We start from the raw sequence: 10,682 nt of genomic DNA, 5'->3' as shown, positions 1-10,682 counted from the left end.
CACTGTCTTCAAACGCAGAAATCTCAGAATGTAAAAGAAATAATTAGCGGTTAGCAGCAGGTGACTCGATGCCTTTTGTGGACGCAGTGCTCTTCTGCGAGCAGCGTGCTGCAGTGCTGGCTGGGCTGGAGGCACAAAGCCGGCTTTCAGCAGCAGAAGCGCTCGCATTCAAAACACCGAAGTTTAAAAATAAACCGCTGAGAGGCGGAGATTCTCCGGCAGCGGGGCTCTCCTGCTGAAAAGCCCCAGAGCCAAAGCTGCAGCAAGGCATTCTGGGATAATGGGGGTTTGCAAAGGGGGAGCAATTGCACTCGTTTTTGTCTGATCAGCAGGCTGTCCTTAAAAAGCTTTGCTCTTCGGGCCAGACTGCAAACAAACTATCGAACGAAACTCACCGAACGAAGCCCGTTTATGGGTATCAACGTGCAATGCGGTACGCAGAGGCATTAATCAAAATGTCATGTGCTGGAAATATCGCACGCACAGTGTTCTGACTCTGTATGGCGTACGTCAAGAAGCCATCATTTCTGTGGGGTGAAATCCCATGCATGTTTTGAAGGAGTGCATTTTTTAATATGTAACAAAGGGGCGACATAGCTCAGGAGGTAAGACCGATTGTCTGGCAGTCGGAGGGTTGCCGGTTCAAAGCCCGCCCTGGGCGTGTCGAAGTGTCCTTGAGCAAGACGCCTAACCCCTAACCCCTACCTGCTCTGGCGAATGAGAGGCATCAATTGTAAAGCGCTTTGGATAAAAGCGCTATATAAATGCAGTCCATTTACCATTTACCATTTACAAAGTATGCTGTGGTAAAATGTATGTTTTTTTTTTTTTGTTGTTGATTCTCATTGGCTGCAATTTGTACTCTATTGAATTCTAAGACGAGACTGGCGGGTGACCTGCCAAATCAACACGGTGCCGAGAATTGACCGGACCGTCCCGTCAGTGTGTTTGTAGCAAACTCCAGCTCCTCCTAGCGCTACAAGTCGGGATTCGCGGCTGTCGGGCAGCCCGATACCGCGAGCGTTAAAACGCAGCGCGTTTACGAAACTGCGCCCGGGCCGCGGCGTCAGAGACGCTCCCCTGTCACCGCGAACGATCAGGTTCCAGGTCGCCGGCGGCGCGGCGCTGGAACACGGCGGCAGCTAGCCGCGGCGCGCTCGGCGAAACGCCGACATAAATATTCATGTTCTCCTCTCGGGGGGATTGGAAGCCGGTTCTAAACGCGTGTCGGACGGACACGCGGTCCTCCCGAAGTCTTGCCGGGTTTCGGCGCTTTTGTTTTTTTAGGGGGGCGGGGGGGGGAGGTTTTGGCAGGCATTACAAGCTTGACCTTTCTCAAAGGCAGGACCACAGAGAGCCGAGCCGGAGTGAGTCTCGAACAGCGTCGACGCAGCTCCCCGTGCAACACACTGCACTTTGTGCGCGGAATCGCAAAACAGGAAGCGAAGCAGTACCTGGCCTTTCTGCTTTTCTTTCTGTATTTCTACCGCGGCTCGCTGAGAGGAAGGTGTGAAATACACGTTCGTCCGCCCGGCCCGATCGCTGCAAACGCAGGTGAAAGCGTAAAGGTGGTGTCGTCCAGATAAACGCTATCACGGCACATAAGGTTGGAAATGTGAAGATTATTCTCGTACCGCCGCGCATTCAGAAAATAAAACAACTGTTACAATGCAGAAGGTAATGCTGAGAATCCACGATTGCACAAACAAAGCAGTTTTTTTTCTGTTGGGGGGCGGGGGGGGGGGGGGGCTGGCTGTTGGCTGGTGCTCGTTCCCTGCAGCTCCATCTTTCGTTCTGATTGGCTGCTGAAAGGCGAGACCTCCGCAGAGCTCCGTGGCGGTTTGGCTCCCGGTGAAGACGGGCCGAGCGAGCCTCGCTCTCCAGCGGCGGCTCTGACCTACATAAAGTGCTTATTAACACCGCATGGGACGGCCGGGGAGCAGCCGCTCGCTCGTCTGATTCTGATTACCACATCTCTCTCTCTCTCTCTCTCTACCTTTCTCTCTCTGTCCCTCTCTCTCTCTCTCTCCCTCTCCCTCTTTCCCTCTGTACCTCTCTCTCTCTCTCTCTCTCGCTCTCTGTACCTCTCCCTCTCTCTCTCTCTCTGTCCCTCTTTCTCTCTCTCTCTCTCTCTGTACCTCTCTCTGTCTCTCTCTCTGTCCCTCTCTCTCTCTCTCTCTGTCTCTCTCTCTCTGTCCCTCTCTCTCTCTCTCTCTCTCTCTCTCTGTCCCTCTCTCTCTCTCTCTCTCTGTCCCTCTCTCTCTCTCTCTCTGTCCCCCTCTCTCTCTCTCTCTCTGTCCCTCTCTCTCCTTCTCTCTCTCTGTACCTCTCTCTCTGTCCCTCTCTCTCTCTCTCTCTCTCTCTCTCTCTCTCTGTACCTCTCCCTCACCCCGTCGTTCTGTGTTCCTCAGACTGTAACAAAAACAAAGATAAGATACACGATACGAGCGCGAAATGAACGAAAATTCTTTTTTAATTTTTTAATTTTGACTGCTGCTCAAAATAGCGAGTCCGTTTCTGAGGAGATCATGGTACGTTTTGGCTCATGTCCTTCAGCTGACGTCATCTCTGGTGCAATTGAACCCCCTACATTGGTCTTGAGAAGCTTTTAAATGATTTTCTGCGCATCCTGAGTTGTCTGTGCTGTCATTGGTTCCCCGGACTTGGCCGTGCAGATGATGTCATCCAGCGGACGCAGTGTGTTCGGTGTCTGTTGATTGTTCTCACGGACGGGAGGGATCGTTTTTTGAGTTACGCAACGCGCTCGGGAACCCGGGATGGTTTCGGGCAGGGTTTGTCCTTGCTGGGGATTAGGGCAGATCTGTCCCATGCTGTCAGAACTCAGCGGTTGTTATTAAGTTATTATCCTGGACCCGTATGCAGAAAACTCAGTATTACTCTGCTTAGCATAAGCGGTGGAAAATCCAGGTTCAGAGAGTAAAAGTCCTCCCCAGCATTTTAGTCCAATCACCTGGGTTTGCTAATTAGCACAGTTTTCAGCCGCTAGAACTAATTATTAAAATCAGCTTGCTTGAGTTCATGGACGGAAGAAACGTGTCAGGACTTTTACTTTCTGACCCCTGGACTTCCCACATCTGCTCAGTGTTTTCCCCGCAACGCTTTCTGTTGATCTAAAATAAGACCAGCCGCTGAACGACAACAGCAATCGCAGAGTTCAGCCGTAATCACGGCAGGTTGAAATTATCAGGCTATTACGCGGGTGTTTATAAAAGCAACTGAAAGCATGGGCTGTACCTGTCACTCACCGCTCTCAAATAAACATGCACTTACATGGGGGTGCCCCCTACCAGACCCCTCCCCCATCCCCCCCCACCAGGAGTGTTCCAGCAAATACCTCGTCGTTTTCTCAGTCATCACCGATTTTGCCTTTGTGCCTGTAATTGCACAGGTAGCGCTTAGCCGTGTGGTCGCTCCTCTTAGCGGACTGTTGCGAGCTGTCATTATGGCGGGAAAATGAATCTGCAGAAAGCTCATTTTGACAGCTGCGCTCCTGGTCGCCGCCTGCGCCGGTGCCGGGCCCCGTAGACTCACCGCTGCGGCTAACGTTTTGCACCGGACGCATAAATGCAAACGGAAGTCTATATCTCTATTTTTTTTTTTCTTCTGAAATGTCAGGAGGTGAAAATTAACCTCAGGGGCAGGTGTTAATTTGAGCTTTCTGAGTTTACCCACGGCAGCAGTGTGCTGTCGCTGTGCGAAGTGTGCTGTCGCTGTGTGTCGCTAAGAGCGTTCTGATTGGCTGTCTCCTTCATAGAACTTTTTGACGAATGTCCTCGGAGCGGAATATCTGTGCAGTGGCGGAATTTGGAATGCGTGACCTCACAGTTGAGGTGCGGCGTCTGGTCTCCAGCAGAGAAAATAAAACGAGGACAGATGTGTCCTCACTTTCTCTACATGGAAACCAGAGAGGAGCCCCCCCCATCAGTCCCAGAGCAGGAAAGCATCCGCTGGTCGCCTGCGGGGTTGTTCTGTTTCTTATTACCAACGTGCTCTCTGATTGGTGGACCTCCTCTCCGTGAAAAGACGACCCATCATTCATAATCCCAAATTTTATTATCCCCCCAAGCGTCCTGGTGCTGGGGGAGGGATGGCGAGCAAACCGCCTCGATCTTCCTGGTGAGCGGGATAAATTAATGAAGAAATCTAACTCCTGTGCCAGTTGCACACGCTCAGATAATGAGTGAATAAGCTCATTAGCAGGTGGGCTTAAGCATGCATTTCAAATTTATTTGTGTATTTATTAATTTATTTATTTAGGCAAGCACAAGATGCCAGGTGTACCTGGCGCTGCAGCGCGCTCTTGAGTATCTCATTAACCAAAACGGAACAGTAACGAAACCGCGCCGGTGATTTACCGAGCGTTTGAAGCGCGGCCACGATGGGAAGTCTAATCGTCTCCGAAGAGCTCTTAGTCTCTGTCCCCTCAGGGACTGGCAGCCGTCCTGACAGGGAAGCGCTCCCGCTCTTCATTGGGGAGGGGGGGGGGCTAAAACGTTGATGGGGTGGCATAGCGGTTAGGGAGCTTGGCTTGTAACCACGAGGTTGCAGGTTTGATTCCCGGGTTGGAACCCTTGAGCCTAACTGCTTAATCTTAATTGCTTCATTACACGCCCAAGTCTATTGTGCATTTAGAATGAGAATGGAACGATAAATAGGGATATTCTGATTTTTGGATAAGAGACTTTGTGGAATGAAAATGGCTTCATTGGCTTCAGCATGAGTGGAGCCAGTATTGTTTTTCTCGAGTTACTGTTGTGTTCATTTGATGCTTTCCAAAGTCTTTGTGATTGGATCAGACAGGCCAGTGATGGACAGCTCCTGGTAGCTCCTCCCACTCTTGAAAACCTCACTCTTTCTTCATCAACATCATGGGCTCTTTTCCAATCGTTTATTTTTACTTTGCATCTTTTCCTCGTGTCCTTTCCTCGCTTCCTTAGCTTCATCCAACAGAGGACACGGAGAAAGGACACAGGGATTGAGGAATCGAGGAAAGGTGTTTTAGGCAAACGTAACGTCCTTGTTCAGTCAAGAGTCATTTTAAAGCTATGTTAGTTACAGACGTGGCAGATGTAGACTGGTGGATCCACAGGTCAATCATTGATATGTAACGCCTTCCAAAAAAAAATACTTACACAAAGGATGCACTCATGTTTCCTTGCTGAAGCATCCTTCGGGAGCCTCCTAGCTCCTCGCTCCTAACTGCTTCAAGGAGCATTTAAATGGCGGACCTCGATCGGTTTCCGGGTCAGTCGAGATCTGCTCACTTTTATCAAACAAACGCGACTACCACTTTACCCATAAGGCCAGTGCACTGAGAAGGGGGAACAACCTCCTTCAAAGCAGTCGTGTGTATTTATGGACGTTCTTTGCAGTTTGTCTATGAAAAGTGCTTAGTTGATGAAATGTCGTTGTTTAATTTCTTTTGTCTTTGTTCCGCCCCTCTCTGATGCTCCGCAGGTGTCCGTCGGCCGCTGGACCCGGACAAGTCCGGCTACAACGTGCACTACACCCTGCTGATCGCCTGCGTGCTGGTGGCCTTCGTCCTGGGCGCCTTCCTCTCCGGCTTCCTGGTGTCCTGCTACTGCAGCCGGGGCAGCCACCGGGCCAAGCGGCTGGGCAAGGATGCGGAGGCGCCGCTGCCCCACGCCCTGTCGCTGCGCAGCCTGGCCAAGCTCAACGGCCTGCTGGACCCGCAGGCCAAGGAGGACAAGCTGGAGGTGTCGCCTCCCCCGGGGCTCTACAACTCCTTCATCCCCAACGGGAAGGAGCTGCCCCACGGCGGGAAGTGCCTGTCCGGGCACGGGGACGACGACCATCACCACGGCAGCCACCACCACCACCTGTTCCACCACGGCGACCCTCACCACGGCAACCACCACCACCCGCACCACCACGGCGACGGTCACCACGGCAGCCACCACCACGGCGACCTCCACCAGGACTCCCACAACAACTCGGAGGAGCTGTCGGGCCTGCCCACCCCGGAGTCCACCCCCGAGCTGCCGATCAAAAACATGAAGGCCTTCCGGAACCAGTGGGAGAGGAACCAGAACTGCAACAACGGCAAGGACTCCAAGCCCGCCGCCACGCCCTCCTCCAACGCCGGCGTGTCCCGGGCCGGCTCCACGGTGTCCCAGCAGGTCTACCCGTTCCCCTCGCACAGCCTGACCAACGGGCAGCTGCTCTGCGGCGGGGGCAGGGCCTTCCACTCTGAGGAGCGCGCCCACAAGGTCCCGAACGCAGAGCGGGCGCCCTACCAGGGCTACCCGCACACCGTGGTGGACGTCTCCGCCCTGGACGAGCTGCTCCGGCACATCCAGCTGGCCAACGCCGGCGGCAGCGGCAAGGACCTGGCGGTGCTGACCTCCTCCTCCTCCTCTTCCTCGGGGCTGCTGCCCTGCTCGGGGACGCCCGCCTACTCCGCCCGCGGCCAGCCGCAGATCCCCGACACCGAGTCGGCCCCGTACTACAGCTCCTCCACCCTCCCCCGCGACAGCCTCACCCGCCGCATGGACGTGCCCCCCGAGGCGCCGCCCCCGCCCCAGTCCACCCTGGAGAGGGCGCCCCGCCACGGCCCCCAGAAGCACGCCCTGGTCAGCGCCTCCAAAATGTCCAACGGGGGCGTCCTGCTGCCCCGCCAGCACAGCTTCGGGCACCCCCACCCCCACCACCACCACCACCACCGGGCCGCGGGACCGCCCCACCAGACGGGACCCTTGCTGGGGCGCGGGAACCCTTCGGGGCTCCCCCCCGGCGACGGGCCGCTCCACCCGCTCATCCCCAACGGCTACCTGACCCGCCAGCACAGCTGCAGCGATCAGAACCCCGCCCAGCGGGTCGCCCTCGTCCGCCGCAGCGCCTCCCTCAAGCCGGACGTCCCGCCCAAACCCCTCTTCCTCCCCGCCACCTCTCCCGTCAGCTCCCAGGGCAAGTACAACTACTGAGGGGGGAGGGGTACAGGGGGATCAAGCCCCCGCCCAGCCCCCTAGTTCTTACCTCTTCATCCTCCACCCTAAAGGGCATAAAGGGGTCAGACCGGCTGGGGAAGAGGACTGCCAAGCTTGCTGTATTCCAGTTTCTTTCCCCAAATGCGAATGCTTCTGTACCACATTGGTATTGCATAGCCAGCCCTTGTCTCTTTGTGGACCTGGGAGGGGAGTGGGTGGGGCTGGGGGGGGGGGGGGGGGGGTTGGTTGTTAATCACCCTTTAGCCACCCCCCCCCACCCCCCAACCCTCACTATGAGACTTTTCGGCACGACCAAGATTCCCACAGGCTCACTTTTTGTGCTGGCGTGTGTGTGCGTAAATCAGTGTGATGCTGATTTCTTCTACGATGTGTGTGTGTGTGTGTGTGCGCGCGCTCGAGTGTCTGCGTGCCAGCTCGTATGTGTATTATCCATATATATGCATGTATGTGTGAGCGCGTGCATGTGCGTGTACGCTTCGGTTTTCGTACACGCCCTGGACATGAAAATACAATACGGGGAGGTCGGACAATGTAACTCCTGAGAGAGAGAGAGAGAGAGAGTTGGCCCCTTCTCCCGCCTGATTGGATCATTCGAAGGGATGCCCTGTGTGCATTTATTCACTGACGTTCCTGATTGGTCCACCTGATTGGTCTGAGCAATAACCAATGAACATACAGCCCAGGCGTGATGTCACGGTCTGTTCTGGACGTCTGACGAGGGATGGCCTCTGTAAACAGAACAGAATTTGAGCGGGGAAAAAAAGCAAACTTGTCTTTTCTGTGTAGGAGAACGGGGAAAGGAGGAGCGTATCGGCCATATTGAACCGTTTTGTCATCCTCATCTTGAGCCAGGGGGGTGGAGGGGTGGGTCCTGCTTCATTCGGTAGGAACAGCCTAAAGCTTCCGAATTACGACCCCTCCTTCAAGTCGAGGATTCCTTATAGTTTTTTTTTTTTCTCTAATATTTTGGCTGCTAAGCCGAGGACCCCACAGAAGAGGCGGCTTGGCTCTTGCACGCGTGAAAATCACTGGCACCCGCATCCAACGGACGAATTAAACCGAAGAGAAAAAAAACAAAAACAAGCAAAGGCGCAATATTCCGTGACAAAACTCTCTCCGGACGGGGGGGGGGGAATTTATTTTTTAAATCAGAAAAAAGAGGACCCCTTAAGATCTGGTTCATATTCAGAAGGAGGCCACGTAACTGACGAACCCTCCGTTTTACTGTAGCAAAGAGACATCTGTTGTTATAACGACCGTAATTACGACATAATTAACTCTGTGCATATAGCTGTAAATAAGGACAGTGGAACTAATAACTAGCCAAAATCTTAAATGTATGTGTAAATGGTGTGCCTTATTTAATATAACGTGCTATGGATGATGTCACAGGGAAAGCGCAGATGTTATGATAAGTGTTTTGTTTTAACTGTTTAGATTTTATTTTTATTTTTTTTTTAAATATTTTTCAGTTTGTCGTCAGTGTGTCAGAATTTTTTTATTTGTAGTTTTATCCCCAGGAAAATTTTAATGCCATCAGATGACAGGTCAGTATTACAGTGCGTGCAACCCTCGTACTAGATCCAGCTTGTGTGATTTTTTATGTTTTTTATGTTTTGTTTTGTTTTGTTTTGTTTTGTTTATTTTAACTACACTGTACATTCTGAGTCTCAATAGCACGTACGGAAAAGAGGCTTAAACTGAGGACACTGCAACTGTAAGTACAGCAGCGACCAATTTGTGGCTCTGGAAACGCGCTGGCGTCAAATGCGCTGCGGCACGGAACCCCAAACATTTGTCTTGTCACCATGACTGTTATAAAATGTGACATCATTCCTTTGAGCCAGACCAGGAAGGAACACGGAGTGCATGGTCTCCTTGGTGATAAACTGTCACTGGCATGGTTCCCACATTAAGGGTTAAACTAACAATATCTATTCCTGTTCTAAAGTGCCCATGAATCCCGACTGTCACAACCCGCGAGTCTCTCTCTATACACTCCGTCTCGCTACAGTATCTTTTTTTTTTTCCTTTTTTTTTTTTTTGTTTGTGTAAAATAAATGTAACATCTTGTTTGGCTCCGAGCTGTGAGACACATTGGCGCTAACAGGAAGCTGAGTATTTAAGCTGTGTGTTGTCGATCCTCTAGGTTTTAATGGCTCATGCCGTTTCAGGAGCGATTTAGGAGCAGTAGGCTATAAAATGAATTTGCTCAGCCCCTGTGGGAAGTACCCAGAGAGTAGGAGGGAGGGGGGGGGGGCATCAGTCTGTTGCAGTTTATCTCCAGGAAATTTGTGAAATCCCACCAGCCCCCAGCCCCCCCCGTCCCCTCCCCCACACAGACCCTAGCAAACCGTTGGCGACTGGTGAATTTTTTGTTGTGTTTTTCTTCCCCTGCCTCTCCAATTGGTCCAGATGCCACACGTGACACATCTTGACCAATTGTGAACAAGATCCTTGGCTTATGGCCAGATTGTCTTGAAGATATACTGAAGTGAAAAAACCACATTTTATACATTAAGTTGGAAGCCTCAAATAGAAATAGATGCAGTATAAAATATGCAGGAAAAAAAAAGTTCACTGAGTATAGACAGTTCACTTGTCACCGGGACAACCGTAATGCCATCCTTGGGCTAATGGTGGAACATGCACCACCTCTTCCAGACCCACTGGCAAGAAACCAAAACCGGCCTGCGGAACACTGATGTAACACTGATGTAATGAATGTAACATCAGTGACATCGATGAGTTTTACATCTGTGATTTTACCATCAGTGAGTTTACCGTTGGTGAGTTTAACATCAATGAGTTTACCATTGGTGAGTTTAACATCGGTGAGTTTTACATCAGTGATTTTACCATTGGTGAGTTTAACATTGATGTGTTTACCATCGGTGAGTTTAACATCGGTGAGTGTACCACCGGCAAGTTTAACATCAGTCAGTTTAACATTGGTGAGTCTAACATGGGTCAGTTTTAACATCAGTCAAATTAGAATTAATTTACAGAAAAGGAAACACTGCTGTTTACTGATCCCTTTGGAATTTCCTATAATTGCACAGTGTAAATAAAGAATAACTTTTTATGGTGATTCGGTGTTCTTGTTTTTTTTTTTTGTTTATCATTTTATTTAATTTTTGTTTGTTTTTTTGTTTTATGGACTATGCCTTGGGAGAACTGAGTTTCATTTGTTGATGTAAGTCTCTTATAATTTAATAAATCAAATAAAATGATCATACAAACATAGTTCCTTATTTTTGATGTTTATTCATCCAAAATCTTTTTTCTGTCCTTTCCCTGGCCCTGTCTCTCCATGAGTCTGTTCAGTCTTAACATTTTAAGGTGTGCGTTCACAAATACGTGATTAGAATGTTTTTAACTGAACATTCTAATGCTGATGTCACAATCACTACTGGTAACTGTAAACAGTGGAGTTCTAGAACTCTGACATAAAACATTCCAAAAAGCCTCCTCTTCAAAGGGTTAGCATTTCTGTGGGCGCAGTTAGCTGCAGGCACACGGCTCGCAGAGCTTTCGAATGTGTCCGTCGCCTGCCACAATCCGATTGATCGGAGCTTTGACGGACAGGAGCTCCCCGCCGAACGGATCCCTCCCTTGAAACGGCTGGGCTCAGCTCAGCTATCGCACGCTCGGGCCGACCTGCCAATCGCTGCGTCCGAACGGCGTCGCCAG

The 10,682-nt window shown here is 51.2% G+C and overlaps 1 protein-coding gene across 1 annotated transcript in view; it reads left to right on the top strand.

Annotated features, from left to right (window-relative positions):
- Positions 1–7,181, top strand: part of LOC118233942 (semaphorin-6D-like) — a 146,511-nt gene extending 139,330 nt beyond the window's left edge. The window contains exon 21 of the mRNA XM_035430109.1: positions 5,479–7,181. Coding sequence (XP_035286000.1) covers positions 5,479–6,965 — 1,487 coding nt within the window. The 3' untranslated portion in view covers positions 6,966–7,181. The remainder of the gene's footprint in view (positions 1–5,478) is intronic.
- Positions 7,182–10,682: the final 3,501 nt, after the last annotated feature.

The sequence above is a fragment of the Anguilla anguilla genome, chromosome 8 (assembly GCF_013347855.1).
Source record: "Anguilla anguilla isolate fAngAng1 chromosome 8, fAngAng1.pri, whole genome shotgun sequence".
Taxonomy (NCBI): domain Eukaryota; kingdom Metazoa; phylum Chordata; class Actinopteri; order Anguilliformes; family Anguillidae; genus Anguilla; species Anguilla anguilla.
The sequence above is the reverse complement of the archived record's forward strand: the minus strand, read 5'-3'. Positions and strand labels throughout refer to the sequence as shown.